General features: G+C 50.0%; 1 protein-coding gene across 1 annotated transcript; it reads right to left on the bottom strand.

Moving 5' to 3' along the window:
* Positions 1 to 6,646: 6,646 nt before the first annotated feature.
* Positions 6,647 to 13,025, bottom strand: LOC131059347 (NADH-ubiquinone oxidoreductase chain 6-like). Its single transcript, XM_059215561.1, has 2 exons — positions 12,891 to 13,025; positions 6,647 to 7,340 (listed from the first exon to the last, which is right to left on the bottom strand). Exons 1-2 carry the CDS (start codon positions 13,023 to 13,025, stop codon positions 6,684 to 6,686), a joined length of 792 nt encoding a protein of 263 aa, XP_059071544.1. The 3' UTR covers positions 6,647 to 6,683.
* Between the last annotated feature and the right edge of the window lie 3,445 nt (positions 13,026 to 16,470).

The raw sequence follows: 16,470 nt of genomic DNA, 5'->3' as shown, positions 1-16,470 counted from the left end.
CAGCTATAGTTCATAGTCGGAGGCCCCTACCCCCAATTGACAAGAATTTTGATTAAGAATACTCATCACTTCCATCAGCAGTTCCAGATGTGGGCTTTCGTCGGCACTGCCCTACTATTCGCCAGGGCGTCGATTGAAGGTTAGCCAATTCTAGTTCCTATGCAGGGTGGGGGGGGAATGGCCCTACGGGGGCCTGGGCAGACTATCTACGTAACATGATGTGATGACTGCGAGCCCCAACTAGAATCCCCACCCTGCTTCCCAATCTATAGCCTCCGCTACTTTCCACCCACCCTTTCCTAGAATTCCCAGGGATGGGGGGGGAACTATAGGGCGGGCCCACCCCGGAAAAAGAATTGCCTTAATGAAGCGGCCCTACTATCTATAGGCGATCTGTAGAAGCCGAAGCGGATAATCGATCTCAATGATGAAGCAGGATGGGCCCAAACAGCTACTAAAAGAAGATCGAAGTCAGAGGGATTGGTTTCCTCCCCGCTTGGGTTCGGGCAATCCGGTTCAGATGCAACGGGCGGGGATCAATCAGAAGTAGTTTTATCTCTCGGAGGTTGGATGGTCGAGTGCTTGTCAACCCAAACCGATTCGAAACAAACAACCCGGCATTAATTCCTACCGGTTCCTCGGGTTCATCAACAACTGCTCTTCAGGAGCAGAGCGATAAGGCTTCAGCCACTCGACTGCCGGGGATAGAACATAGCATCACCCCCCGCCTTCGGAGGATTTATTAGAAGGTTTCGGTAAGGAAAGAACAGATATAGTTGTTTCAGTACACGCATCTATAGAAGTCTCTTTCGTCCCCAGTCCCTCCTGCCTCTCGATCGGACTCCGGGGTTAGGGCGAAACGGATCAGATGGATTGGCATTTCCGGATCAGAGGAGCCCACTATTATTTAAGGCGGGCGAGATGTTCCGGGGAGATCAAAGATTTATTGAGCCATCCGCCCCGATTGTGTCATAGGTGGGGCCTCAGTGGGCAGACATGAAGAGGGATCTGCTCCTCGGTCCTAGCCTTTTCCCTATGAACAGCTGCCAACAACTCTGAGAAGGAGAAGTAATCGGAAGGGAAGTTATTTCACTACATCCGAGAAACTATTGCTTCCCACCCACCCTTCTCGTACACCCCTACATCTGATGGAGGGAGACATTGCACCCGGGCTACATCCGATAGAGGGAGACATGGACTTCTCCTCCACCCGGTTGGGATCTGTTATCTCTTCCCCAATGTCTTTATCTCGCCCATAGCAGTCCCTTATATCCTTCCCCGCTAGGACTACCCAGATTCCATCTGTCTGGGGCGGCAATTATCTCCGGGCAACGGCAAGTCCCCCGTAGGGCTGAAGGGATGGGTTGGGAACTATATCCGCCGATGAAGGGTGGGAGGGCCCCTACTATTCAAAGCCCGGGTATGCCGGGCCGGCCCTACGGGGCCCGGTTTGAATAGTGCGGTGCCTTATTCTAGCAGGCTGATGCCATGTTGGGGCAGTGGGCAGACATTATCTCGCTGCTTCAAAGGAGATGCCAATAGAACCCGATTGGGAGAAGGATAAGGTGTCGCTGGATGGGGATGGGGATCGGGCGAGGGGGAGGCAACAACCGATATTGAATCTCTACTCTAGAAGTTGTCGGTTGAACCGATAATAAGAACTATCAGTCAGTCAGCTGTCTCCTTCAAGGAGACTTCGGGTGGATTGATTCCTCGTGGCAGCGGTGGAGACCCCGGTGGGAGGTTGAGTATCGATTGCAGCGGGAGGGATGGGCAGCGGATACAACATCCGATTGGCTAGGTTCGGCTAGCCTGGGTACCTCGGAAACCTTGCCCGCTTGCTTGCCTGTGCCCGCCATAGAATAGTAGGGCCGTGGATTTGTGGCGGGGGCCACCGATTGTTTCCTCCCACCCATCCCTACGGGACACGAGACGTCTTCTCCGCCGAGAAGTGTGCATTATGGATGAAATGGAGATTCTTCCTTTCAGCGCCCCGCTGATGACGAAGGAGATTGATCGACTCATTAATTATGGGTGGAGCAACTATAGTTTCCCACCCACCCGTAGCAAGCATGAGGCCTTTTCTTTCATCCATTCCAGACGCGCGGGCGAGGCTTAGGCACGTTGAATAGAGTATGGTAGGGTGACCCGTTCGTTACAGCTGGAACAGCAGTGATGGAGGATAGGACACAAGCAGGTTCGGCTCCGGGCTTTCTCGGTTATTCCATCTTATTGGTACCCACCACTTAGAAATGTAGAGATTCCAGACCGCCGGATTGAAGGATTGAACGGCACTACCTCTTTTTGTATAGGAGCCTCGGCTACAGCAGCATTGGTCGAAGGAACATTCACTTATTCATTAGTGGCCTTATCCCATCCCAGTCATTCCGCCCATCTATCTCCTCCCACCCCAAACGAATTCCATCCAATGCAAGCCCATCCCACCCGCCCTCACCCCCCTCTCTCCTGATGCCCACAAAAAACGCGACCGATGAGTACTTCCTGCTACTGGCCGGACGAATCAAACGAATACTCTTATGCGGTTGTAAAAACCTTTCAGCAAGCGATTAAAGAAACAAAAGGGCTGCGAGCTCGGCCCGTAGGGCAGAATGCTAGAGAGAGGAATGCGAATAAAGAATGCTGCGCTCCCTCGACTACTGTAGATGGAGGAATGCTCGGAATACGAGAATGCTGTGACAAGACTCCTTGCCCTATCTAGAGTAGGGGGTTCGACAACAGGCACCCGCCAATGATTGATAGGGGTTCGTCCGTAGGGCGCCCGGAGCTTCGCTCTCAAGCCCTCTCTCCAACGATGCTATGCTCCCGAAGCCCATACACCTAAGGAACTAGCAAATGAGGTGCAACCAGCCGGAATTCATTTCTTATCCCCGAGAACAGCAGGTTGAGTGCAATCAATGCTATCTCCCAGGTCGATTTCTCGCCCTCGACCAGCAATAGTTCCCCACCTTTCTCGCCGATTGGGAAGCAGGGTGGGCCCCCCCGGGGGGGGTGGGAGGATATAGAGTACGCCAGGCCCTACAATAATCTACCGACTACCATAGAATAGTAGGGGCCCTATGCACCACCCGGCAAGGGGAATCGTCAGTTCGAACCCTCTATCTCTATGGACGTAATATCGATCCATCCATATCACGTATAGAAGAAATCCCAGTCAAGCCCCACCTTTATCGAGTAGGGCTATATATAGTAGAGAGTAGGGCCCCGTTGCGAGCGCATAAATGATTTCATAGAAACGTCTGTAACTAGCCCTACTATTCTATGGGGTCAGCTTATTCCAAATTATATGCTCCTATAATCCCCGGGCCCCGCCCAATTCTATGGTAGTTGAATGGCCGTTGGTGGGAGGAACCGGCCCTGCAGTTCATGAAGCAGGGTGGCCCCTACTATTCTATGGCGTTCGGGTATGCAGGGTGGGAATAGGAAGGTCTCACCAGTGAATTGAATTGGAAAGGGTGTTCGTGCGGCCCTTAACCCCCCACCCTGCATGCATGCTTATTCTAGCAGGCTGATGCCCCCCTACTATGTCGCCCTTTTTCATATTATTGTGGGAAGAAGATAAAGGCGGGCCCCTGGGGGTGGGTGGGAGGATAGCCGGGTTATCGGGCCCCTACGGGGTGAACTAGTTTCATTGGCACTATCACTGCATAGAGTTTCATTGACCCCCACCCCGAACGTAGATTTAGATTGAGTATAGATAGGGGTCTCTCTCCCAGGTCGACCCGATAGAATCCTCTCCCTCCAGTCAACACTCGATAGTTGGGGGCATAGTCATTTGCCGTCTCGAATTGACTGATTAATCGGGGTGGGTGGTCCTTTTATTCTAGCGTCATTCTAGCAGGTTTCTCCTTAGAATAGTAGGGCACTGCAGTCAAGACTCGAAGTTCTTCTAGCAACTATCGAGTGGAGGGGGGCTAGCAACTACCCACTTAATTGCTTATCCTAGCAGGTTAATTAATTAGAACTACAGTTCTTAATTAATGAGTGAATTAATGTGAATTAATCAGTCAATTAATACGCCTGCTAGATTGACGCTAGAATACGCTAGAATACGCTACAATAAGCCTGCTTGGGAAGCAGGGTGGGAGGGAGGACTTCAAGTTAGGTGGGGGGTTTACGTTATGAGCGTATTAATGAACTAATTAATTCAGAATTGTAGTTCGTGAATTAATTAACCTGCTAGCCCAGTTCATTAATGCGCCCTCCTCCAATTCTAGTTGGAATCTTAGTTCGTTAGTTAACTACAACTGCTTCTTAAGCTGCTATTCGTGCTGGTGGTGGTTCTAGGTCATTAACATTTGCTGCTGGTGGTGCTAGAGGTAGTGGTGGAGAAGCGAGAATGTTTCTGGCTTTATGGCTGCTTGCTATGGTAATAGAGGCGCAGGCCAAGCTATAAGGTAGGTTCTGCTTAAGATGCTCTTGATTCAAATCTCAATCCGGATGAACCCTCACCCTGTTCATATGCAGAGATAAAGATTGCTCTCTATATGCCTCCGTTTCGCTAGTGAACCTATGATTCTCATTCTCTTCCATTCATTGGCTTGGCAAGAGCAAGCAGTAGTAGATAGACTCCGTTTTGATGGGATAAACGAATAGGTGGGCTACTAAACTGTCAAAGGTCGAGTGCGAGAAAGAGCTGAGTGCATTGGGGCAAAGAATGCCCTACTATTCTAAGGGAGGCGGGCGGCGCGTTGAGGAGGGATTCTATTGAAGGGCCTACCCCTATTCCCACCCCGATTTCATGTGACGTACATCGATCGATCGATTATCCGAACTTAACGGAACTCAAATTCCCCCCCCCACCCTAGCAAAACTATAGTTCCTTCCCCCGTAGGGCAACCTGCTCCGAATTAATCAGTTCATTAATACGTTCATTAATGCCGGGATTAATTAGCTTGCTAGAATACGCTAGAATACGCTAGCCCTTCAAATAGTAGGGGGCTAGAATAGGGGGGGGGCCCACACTAATGGCATCAGCCCGCTAGAATAACCTGCTAGAATAAGGTGGAAATAGACAGATCAGGATAAGGCGCGTGCCTTTGAAATCATTGCAGTCGATGGGTTGCAAACCCCAAGCGATCATGGCACTCATGCCCGAATAATATCTGCAACCGTGATGATTCCGGATACTGGCTCGGGGCCCAAGCGTTGAAGCAGTTGCGAATGGAGGAAGATCAACCATCGATCGAGCATCTTGACAGATTCTCCGTTTTGGAGCCTCTAAACCAACTAGAGTCCGCGAGTAAGAAGTCAATAGGGCGTTAAGGTAGAGGAGCCGGCCCAGTATAGAACAATAGGGCGGAGGGTGTTCTGAGCTAGGAAAGCTGTCTCAGAGTATAGAACAATAGGGCCCGTCTGTGAATTTGGATTGCAGGGCGCAACCTTCAGAAGTCCAATCCACCTAATCAACAGTCGACTGATATTCGAACGAGTACCCTTCCGATCCGAGTCGAGTGCTGCACTGGGATTAGATTCTGGCCCATAGATAGATAGTAGGGGCCCCGCCCCCCCGTAGGGATAGTAGGGCAACAGGTGGGTCGAGTGCTGTCGTGAGCGGTGAGCGCATGAATGGATTCTCCGTTATCCGATTATCCGAGTGCTGTCGTGAGTGCATAAGAGTGCTGACGTCGGTTGAGGGCCTGTCGAGAACTAGAATTCCCGGAACTGAACGTTTCCCACCCACCCGAATTCTCAACCGGGTGGGAGGGAATCATAGGGGCCCGCGGAGGAGATAGCTGGCGGTCGGCCCCCTATCCGAACTATGGGCATCGCACCAGTGGGGGCCCTGAAGTCGGGAAGACCTCGACCAACTATACCTCTCCGGGATGGGTGGGAGGCCCTCCTACTTCCCCCTACCCACCCCAACCAGAATTCCCCCCCACCCGGAGGCCCCGCCTTTCCACCCACCCACCTTATTCTAGCGTATTCTAGCAGGCGTATTAATGAACTGATTAATTAAGCCGAACTCGAACTAAGATGAAACGGTAGAATAGTAGGGGCCTTATTCTAGCTTATTCGCTTATTCTAGCAAGCCGATTAATAAAGTATTCTAGCTTAAGATTAATTAACTTGCTAGAGCCCCCTACTATTTGAAGGGCTAGCTTAAAGTAGCGTATTCTAGCGTATTCTAGCAAGCGGCATTAATCCCGGCATTAATGAACTGATTAATTAAGAATTTTCATTTAGAACGGCAGATTCCGAACTACAATTTCCACCCAATCCCAACTATAGTTATCCCACCCTGGATTAATGTACGCCTGCTAGAGTAACTAAAGTACCACCTTGCTGCCATAATGGCAGTGTGCATGTCCCTACAATTAATCTACCGGGTTGTTGGGTGGGGATTCTAGTGCCGACCTCCGCTGAACTACAATTCCCACCCAACCCATGGCAATTAATCAGCTTGCTACAATAAGGGGGCTAAAGGCCCCCCCCGGAACTAGAGTTTCCCACCCACCCTGCTGCAGCATAGTCCCACCCCCGCTTCTACTTCCTATGGTTCATGGGGAAAATTCTATGGTTCTAAGGGTAGGCCCCTAGGTCAAGCATATTTCAGTTGGTTCGAAATAAACTCTCCCCCAGGTTCCGAACCACTACCTATCTCTGCCTATAGATAGTAGGGGCGGAACCTGGGGTGGGTGGGTGTGGGTCTGTCGTCCTCCTCATCATAGTGTCGTCCTCCTCATCATAGTCCTCTTGGAATCAATAGCATTTTGTCGGAACACGTCCTGTCTCTTAACTCTAGTAGTCCTATGCATAGTCAGTACTGTAGCCCCAATCATGGCTACTGACAGAATTAGACTAGAAACCAAGAACCGAACGGAATAGTAGGTATGAAGTGAATTGCCCGATGTTTCCGAATTGGTCCAACCCTGTATTTCTCCAGCATGAACTGTATATCTCAGAGAGTTTGTACTTATGCTCGTTGGTAATAATGGAATGTGATCATTATCTGGGATGAGGGACATTTCCCACCAAGGGATCAGTCCAATAATACCGCTCACTGGTGGATAGCGCGATACCTTTTCGTGAATCTCCGCTATTTGAATATTCAACATCATGACCACGGGTAAGGATAAAACGGCAATAGCTCCTGTATGAACCACCGGGGAGATCATGGCGGGGAGGTCAGGACCTAACAAAATGGGTGAACCCGAGGTGTTGCGAAACACTGGGATGGAGGACGGAACGGGATGTACTGGATTCTTGGCGCGTACAACCATCAAACCGGAGACCAAAGCAGGGCTCGGCGAAACGGAAAGTATCGTAGTACGCCGTCCTTCCCTAGAATGGAACGGGCATGTTACGTATAGAATCGAGCCCTATTATTCTATTATGAAACTATAGTCCCACCCCGACTATGCCAACTATAGTTTCCGTCACTCTAGCAACTATTCAACTATTCTTTGGGGGGGTGGGGGGAATTATATGGGCCCTGCTAGATTAATAAAGAGGGTATGTAGATTTTCATTCTAGCAGGCTGAGGGCTACTCTCGATATTGGCGGGAGGATATAGGAGAAGTCCGGGTTGGGTGGGGCTCGATAGTTCAAACCCGGGTGCTGCCAACTAGATCTTCCCACCCACCGCCTCCGCGGGAGCCAATCCACCAACGGCCTGCACTCCACTGTTAAGTTAAGGGGAGAGGAGCTTAAGAGGATAGATGCTCCCCGGCTTGCAAGAAGGAATAGGAGTGATGGAGGCCACCTCATTACCAATAGTCTTGAATGCCTTGATTGAATCCCCAGATCGCATTGGTGAACCTCTCCATATTTGTTAGTTCAGTTCAGAAGAATAGAATGGAACAGCAGAACCCCTTAGAATAGTAGGGGCCTCCCACCCACCCCAGCTAATCCCTAAACTCTGTTCCCTACCAACTCCATCTGCCGAATCAAGACAGTATAGGGGCCTAGCCTTGCCAATCCGGATAGAGGAGTATTTTCATGCCCAGATGCTCCTCTCCTTCCAGATGTATTCCCTACCCAGATGCCCTACCTTGGATTCAAAAGCAAGAGATAGGAGTATGCCCCCGGAGCCTAAAATATTCTATGGGCCCCTACTATTCGGCCCCTTTTTCATATTATTCTAGCAAGCTCCCTACTATGGCAATAGGCCATCAAAATTGTAGGGGGAGGAGGATCTCCTATCAAAACCAGGCAGAGGTGTGGTGGCCCCTACCTTTCATTCATTACGGAAATGTTGGTTGCTCCAGTAAACCCTTCCATCCAAGAAAATGTATTCAAATGCCTCTTAATGGCATCAGCCCCTAGAAATTGTAGGGCGAGCCGTTCATTAATGACGTGCCCTACTATTCTATGGATGCGCTTGCACTCGACCTACAATTCTATGGGGCTAGAATCGCCCCATAGCCCCTCGACATTTTATGGTAGGGGAATAAGCTAGCCATAGAACAATAACCCTCCCCCCCCACCTCCCTATTCTAGTTATTGTAGGGGAGCCCCCCATAGCCCCTCGACATTTTATGCCCTTTCCCTTTCCCCTTTTCAATAGTAGGGGTAGGGGTAGGGGGGGCTAGAGTAACAATTCCCCCTACTTCTATGGGGGGGGGCCGTTTCCCAATGAGTAAGCTCCCGCCTCGGGAACAAGGCGGGGCCGATGCATATGCAGGAGCTACTAGTCCTTTCTGGTTACGTTTCCCAATACAATACAATCTAGTCGGCCAAGCAGATCGGATAAGGAAGGGTTATCGCCCGAGGCAGATCTTCGGCTCATCCAACTCCTCTGAGTTTCGCGGTGCAAATTTCTATGATGCCATACCGAAGTGGATCGGCGCTGCACTACACTATATGGATATAGCAGTGGTACACAAGACTATTAACTGAGTTATACATCCGAGGAAGGAGGTGGTTATCTGCTCGGTTACACATAATACTATAGCGATGGATGGTAGGCACGACCTATTCCTCTCTGTGCCCACAGCGCATAAGCATGATCCGCCTTACTCAACTATTCCAGATCGGCACGTCTCTTCTGAGATTTGACTTGGAGATGTTACTTCAAGGTGGATCGGAGAACCGACCTAACTATTCTCTATCCCTAGTTTTAGGCTCTGCTACTGTTGGTGGTACTGGGGCTACCGCTGAATCGACTGCTTAACCTGGATCTGTAACTGCATTATATGGACCTTTAGTAACCCAATTAATTGTAAGGGCTGCAGCTTTTTCTGCTCTATAAACAACGGAATTGACTCTTGCTCCTTCGACTGAGTCAACTGGTACCCTGCTAATGGGGGTTATGAATCAATATTAGATGCTACTGCCTCTCCAACTCCCCCAATTAATTAGCCTGCTAGAGTAAGGCAGCAGGGTGGGAATAGTAAAGTGGAGGAGTGGTTTGGCCGAGTTGAACCCAGCATCTTAGAGTGGAGAGGGAGAGAGGAGAGGTTGCTGCGGCCGTACGGGGTGGGTGGGAGGACATTAGGGGCAAGCTGATTCCCTTCAAATAGTAGGGGGGGGGGTGGGCCCCTATTTTCTATTATTCTGGAGGAGGCTATGGGACTGCAGTCAAGCCCTACCCCTATAATTGGGCGGGCCCCTACTATTCGTAAAGGGCTAGCAGGCGTACATTAATTGACTGGAGTGGGAGGGAATAGTTATGGTGGGCCCCTACAATAATCTACCTCCCAGGGGGGGCCAGGTGGAGAATATATAGTGGGGGGGGGGATGGCATGTTACGTAGATAATCTGGCCCGCCTCCAGTCAACACTCGATAGTTGGCGGGCCCCCCCTCAAATTATATGGCCCCTACTATTCGCTTGACTAGGGGGTGGGCCCCTACTATTCTATGGCAGGAGAAGACGTTCTCGGGCGTCGCCCCTACTACTATTCGGCGAGAAGGTTCAGTCGGTTCAATGCCTACTGTATCGGAAAGAATCATAGCCCACTTCAAACAAGCCACTATTTTATGGACTGATTAATTACAGGTTTATTTATTAATGCCGGCAGTGGGAGGCCCTTTATTCCCACCCATCCCTTGCCAGGGGCCGAACTTCTATATCCTCCTGCCATAGAATAGTAGGGGCCCACCCCTAGATGCCGTTGTTATTGTGGGGGGTTCAATTCGCCCTCCCACCCGAATTATAGTGGTTGGAGGTAGAGGGTTGTGGGGTGGGTGCTGTGGGGTTGGGTGGGTGGACATAATTCTGTGGGGTTGGGCCCATGGGTGGGTAGGGACTCGATAGTTCCTTATTAATCAGCCTGCCCCCTTTTGTCCCCCCACCCACCCCTATGCAGGAAGCAGGGTGGGACTAGAGTTCCGGAGGCCCGTAGGGGGAAGCCGAAAAGACCAGACGACATTCTAGATGTGGCGGCTGATCATCCGAAATCCTCTCGGTGTCCCCATCCCGGTGAGAGTGGCCGATCATCCGAAGCCATTTTGGCTCATGAATTGACTGCTGCAGCTATTGATTCGGACGCTGCGAGGTGCCCGGGGGGCCTTCTCCGTATCGATTATTCACCGGTGTTGCACATACGGGTATGGTAAAACGACCGCCATATATATCTATAGGCAACTACTTTGACTCATGTAGCGAGATAGCCGCCTTGCCTTTACCGAGATAGGGGATAGGGGCTCTCGCCCCCCCCCCTCTCTTATATATGGGGGATAGAGGGGGGCTCGACCATCCACTGGCATCATGTCTGTGTGGCTACGAGTTCTCGTCCCGTTCATAGGATCAGGCGCCAATTCGACGTTGAAAGGGAGTCCTGGTACTTACTAGACTATCGCCCTATCCCGCTTCCCTACTATTCTAAAGGGGTCGCGGTCTTCATCGGGGTGGATGGACAACTACATCCATTCATTCATTCATAGATCATTGGCGGGGCGACAAGACCAATCGGACCGATTACCGCCATTACCGATTACGGCATTGCGGAGGTGGCATGCCGACTAATCCACGGGCGGATTGCCAGAACAGAGGCTTCCTTCATGCGGTAATCGTTATCGTGCCCTTTTGACAACATCATTCCCTTTTGACAACATCATTGAACCTCAACCTCTCATTCCCAGCGGCCTCGGGAGATAGTAACAGTGAAGCTGGGGTTCACCGCCCGGGGACTTTTTTCAATTCAACCCCTCTCACGAATACAAACTCGCTCCAGTCAAGTTGAACGCCAGGGGAGGAGAGCTCGTGAAGTGGGATAGAACATTGAATCTGCCGGTGAACAATGCGATCGATCAACAACTATCAACGGGAGGGGGTTTATAGTGGTGGATTGGGCCAATACGACTCGACTTTTGCCATTCCACACAGATCGGGAGTGCCGCCGGGCGATATGAGGGACTCGGGCCTTTCCGGCCTATTGTTGCCCCTTTCCGGCCTATTTTCGGATTTCATTGTTCGGGTTCGGCCCGTTCCATTGTTTGGGTTCCAATCACGGTCCCTACTCTATATACCCCATTGTTCGCCTATCTCTATATTGGGGGAATCTCATGCGGGCGGAATCGATTGGTAGATATGGTAGGCCGATGGGATGCATGCAGAATATTATTCCATTCTATCCGTAGTGATCCGACGACCATCTCTATCCCCAGGCGGACCCATATAGATATACGGCCGAAGACCTTTGCCATAGAATAGTAGGGGAGCGCCCAACAATTAATCTACCTCTAATTAATTAGCCTGCTAGAATGACAATATACATACCCTCCCCCCTACTATTTGAAGGGCTAGCCCCCTACTATCTAAAGGGCTAGCAGGCGTCATTAATCTACTGATCCCTTCCCCGCCCAATTCGGCTAGGGGTAGGGGGGAGGGGGCATGTTACGTATAGAATCGCGGTAGGGGAGAGGGCCTTGGGATAGGCTCAACTATAGTTGGGTTAATTAATAAGCTTGCTAGAAGAATTCCATTATAGGGAGCCCCATTATAGAGTAGGGTGTATGCTCTTCTATCCTTTCTATTGGGGAGAGGAATCAATCCACAACCCCTACTCTATAATGGGCCCAGGCCCTACTTGACTTCCTGGGGTAGGGCCGCCTATACCTGCGGCAAGCTGATTCCCTTCAAATAGTAGGGGGGGTGGGTGGGGATAGTAATTGACTCAGCCAAGCTCCTTCAGTAACTCTTCGGTACTGTGATCGCAACCTGCTACCCCATTGATGATAGGTAACCCCCCAACCGTTCTAACCTCCTCCCGGGGCGGTGTCAAAATAGTTCCCACCCACCCGACGCACTATCTCCTCCCACCCACCCCTATCAAGCCTTGCCCGCCTATCAAGGCTAATAACTACCGGTAACGCCCACAGCAATAGAGGGCCACTATAGATGGCTATTTCTGGTTGGGAGCCGGAACCATACATAGAGCATTCCGTTTCCACCTGGCCTACTTTCGTCACTATCGGTCTCGATGCGGCGATTTATTAAGCCTTTTTCGAGGATCTGGAATGCTACCAACATCCATGTTATGTAATAGAAGGGGGGAATCAAACCTACGGGAAAGATGTACCAATTCATGGAACCATCAGCCGTTATTCTAGCTCGATTCTAGCAACTATCGAGTGCTCGATTCTATAATTGAGCGGGCTTCAGTCAAGCCCTACCCCCATAGAATTGTAGGGGGCTGGGTACCATAGAATGTCGAGGGAATGCGTCCCATAGCCTCCTCCTCCCACCCGGCGAGAAACTTGCACTCGATAGTTGCTAGAAAACTCCGAGCTCGCCCTACTATTCGGCTGGGGGTGGGTGGGAGGCCACCCTTATTGCCACCCACCCACCAGTAAAGCCCCACACACGCCTTAAAATAGTGACGTTCATTAATGTGCCCCATAGCCTCCTCCCACCCACCCCTAGGGAATCCGCCTGCTAGTCTCGCCCTTTAGCATAGAATTGGGGGCTAAAAGAAGCTAGCCCTACAATTATAGTTGCTAGAATCGAGCTAGAATAAGCAATAGACTGTTCACCCGAAGTGCCTTCCCTTGATGTTGCTGTTCCGTCTTCCACTCCGCCCTTTACAAAGTCGCTTTTGTCCTGTCTTCCCCGGGCAGACATTTCGACATTGCTGACACAATCTCTCTCTATATATCGGTATCAGCTGTCAACAAAGACTAGTGATGAGCAAATCATCCACGTGTAGAAGAATAATAACAATATTGTCCATCGGGGCGATGAACAAATCATTATCACAAGAGCATTTCATGGGATTCGGGGAACGAAAGAAAGAAGTAATTGTTCCATACCATGCTCGTGGTGCTTGTTCAAGCCCATATAATGATTTCTGAAGCTTGCACACGGGTCTCTCTATCAACGTGAAAAGCAGGGGCCGTATAGATTGATTCCTTTGACCCGCATTCTTAGCATCCATCTGATGTACCTCCCAACCCGCAGCCGAAGCACAAATAAACCCGATGGAAGGCAGGCCACAGGAGCGAAAGTCTCATCATAATCAATACCGATACGAGTGAACCCCCTAGCCACAAGTCTAGCTTCATACTCATGAACACTTCCGGGCCCCTACAATTCTAAGGCGGGTGGGGATTATGTTGCTTTGTTTCAAACAGCCATTTACAGCTAACAACATTCCTTTTAGCTGGTGCAATAACTAATTTCCAAGTATCATTTCTGATCAAAGCATCATACTCATTTTGCATAGCCTTTACCCATCTAGGATCCTATCCTGTGCAGCCGGAGATGGCTCATTCGCACATAATGATGCAGTATAGGCTTCTCGACTCCTTGTCCTCTTAGTGAGGTCATTCATCTCATCACTAAGACAACCACCCCGCCTTGCCGAATAGTAGGGCCGAGTAGACTGATTCAATGCTTTTGTAGGAGACCTGTTCAAAACGTAAACACTAGTATTCCCCCACCCCCACCCCAACATAGAATTCTTTCTTCCTCCCCCAACCCCATTAATATTAATGCCCCGTTGGTACTTCTGGTTCAAAATGCTTTGAAAATGAGAGGGGGGCTGCTATATTGAGGGTAGGGCTATATTTATTCTCCCCACCCCTAGGAATCGTAGATTAATGAGGGGGTGCAGTTGGGAATAAAATGAGGGGGGGGAACCGCCCGACACTACCCACCCAAACATTCTATCTTGACGGCCATTCTCTCTTGACGGTAAGGAGGCCCTTCCCCCACCCCCAACTTATACATGGTAGGGAAAAAGACCAACTTATACTTCGTGGTTTGCCACTTCTCTCTCAGTTGTTTCCCTCTGATGAAGACCCTCTGGGAACCGATTAGTTGTTCCCGACTTTAATTAGCTGCTTTATTGATGGATGTGACGTATGTTAATTTCACTCTCTCTTGGCCTATCTAAACTATATAGAGTAGGGGGTTAGTAGGTCCTCCTTGTAGTTCATTATAGACGTAACATGTCTCGGATTCGAGCTATTGATTGGTTACGAAAGAGCAAGAAGGGTGGAAAGACCTAATTAGGCTAGGCCTGGATGGAAAGCAATGGAATGATATGCCTTCAAAGGCACGGATATTACGTATAGAGATTAGTTGGTTGCCCCTACTATTCGCGAAGGGAAGCCCTACTATTCTAAAGGAGATCCGGTCAACTGGCTAGGGATATGCATTTGGATTTGCTCGAACTAAATCTAAAACGGGGCTCCGGCTCCTTCCGAGTCTCTTAATGGGCATGCCCCTACCTCCGTCCCTGATGTTGCTTCCCCTGCTCCTTACTGAGATGCTTCTGGTTTTTCAACCGGATCATCTGCCCGTAGGGATCTCGCTCTCTAGCATGAGAATCTTCCTTAGGCCATAGCCCGTTCCAAATCCAATTGATCTGGGACCCGTGAATGATCCAGTAGAGGCAGGGAAGGGGTATGTTTACAACTCAATAGACCCCGCAATATAAGAGGTTAGAGAAGCTAAGGTAGGAGCCATTAGCGATTTACCTGGTTCCACCATCATTGGCAAAGGCTGGAGTTCCGGTTCGTTCAGTTCCATATCGGGATTCCGTTGCCCTTTAGAATAGTAGGGGGTGAAAGCAACATAAAAGCCAAAAGCAAAGGCAAGGACAAGGGCAGCAGGAAAGTAAACAGCAGATCCTCTAGTTGCATTTTACCGAGTTGATCTACCTAAAGCACCAGTAGCACTTGTTTAAGTTGACCGAGCAGCTTTATATCCATATTCGAAGCCAGTAGACCAGTCAAGCTTACCCCAAACTAGTCAATGATCCCCTTTAGAATAGTAGGCCATTTTTAGAGTAAGCATCACTACCAATGCCATTTTGATAACCAGCAACATAGCAAGTATAAGCAGAGGCTACGGCAATTCCATATCCATTCATTAGAGATCCATATCTATATCCCGTAGCGGAGTCTCCCTTAGAATAGTAGGGGCCTCCCGCAGATAAAGATACAGAGATAGAGGTGGAGGTACATTATTGAGATCCCGCGTCAATTGAGCTTGTTTCAGCTTCCCCAGTCTCGCAGACCCGGGTTCAGTCGTTTCAGTTGCATATTCAGTAAGAGATCGAACAGATTCACCCGCGGAACCTATTGATTTAGTCCCACCAGCGCAAGCACCCCTTCCTGTCCTAGCTTCCCTTAGTTTGGTTTCGTAAGCAGATAGAGATCAAAAGCGTACGCATTCTCACCACCCCTTTCTCCCCTTTTAGTTACAGTGAGAGGGGCAGAACACGCATCTCTCGATATAGGGGCAGAGGTAGCTGAAGATCTTCTAGTTGCAAAGCCCGTTGATCGATTGACAAAGTCATAAGCCCGTTGATCGATTGACAAAGTCATAACCAGGGGCAGAGGCAAGAATACATACCCGCGTAGGATGCAGCTTATTCCATTGGTTGTTATCCAGTTCAAAAAGGAATGACTGGTTTCACGATAAAGCCAAGGTGGGCGGCACATATCACTATACGATCGATTCTCGTAGCGCCTTCCGGACCACTCTTTGTTCTAGCATTGTTACAGGCAGGGCACGGAGCGTGTGGCTCGAACGAACACAGGCGGGTGGGATGGGTTATAATAGTTAGTGGGCCTCAGCCCCGGGACCCTCCTCCTTATTCTAGCAGGCTGATTAATGGCAGGGGGAGGGGCCCGAACGTGCCGGGGCGGTGAGGCAAGGGTCCTTACCGACGCAGTAGGCCATTAATCATTGGTGGAGTCCATTAATGATGAATATGGGGTAGGGATATTACCTATAGATGTGAAACGATAGCTGCATCACCAACTCGGGACCACGAAACGTCGATCGGGAATAGCTTAAAAGCAGCAGCTAGAATTCCCACCCTGCTATATCTCCCACCCATCCCGATTAATTGGAATGAGCCGGAGTGATCTGGAATACTCAGCTGCCTCTGCAGCTCTGTGTTATTACCGTCGGAAAAATGTTTATGGGCGGGCAGTACTGTCTGCTCTTAACTAACTGCATAAAGAGCGTAACTAACTCTTTGTGAGTCCTCGGTTGAGCAGAGAGGATTGCGCTTTCTGCTGGTGATAATCCCGAGCAGGGAGGAGCTACTACG

Source organism: Cryptomeria japonica, unplaced genomic scaffold (assembly GCF_030272615.1).
Source record: "Cryptomeria japonica unplaced genomic scaffold, Sugi_1.0 HiC_scaffold_190, whole genome shotgun sequence".
Lineage (NCBI taxonomy): Eukaryota > Viridiplantae > Streptophyta > Pinopsida > Cupressales > Cupressaceae > Cryptomeria > Cryptomeria japonica.
This window is presented reverse-complemented; position numbering and strand designations above follow the sequence as displayed.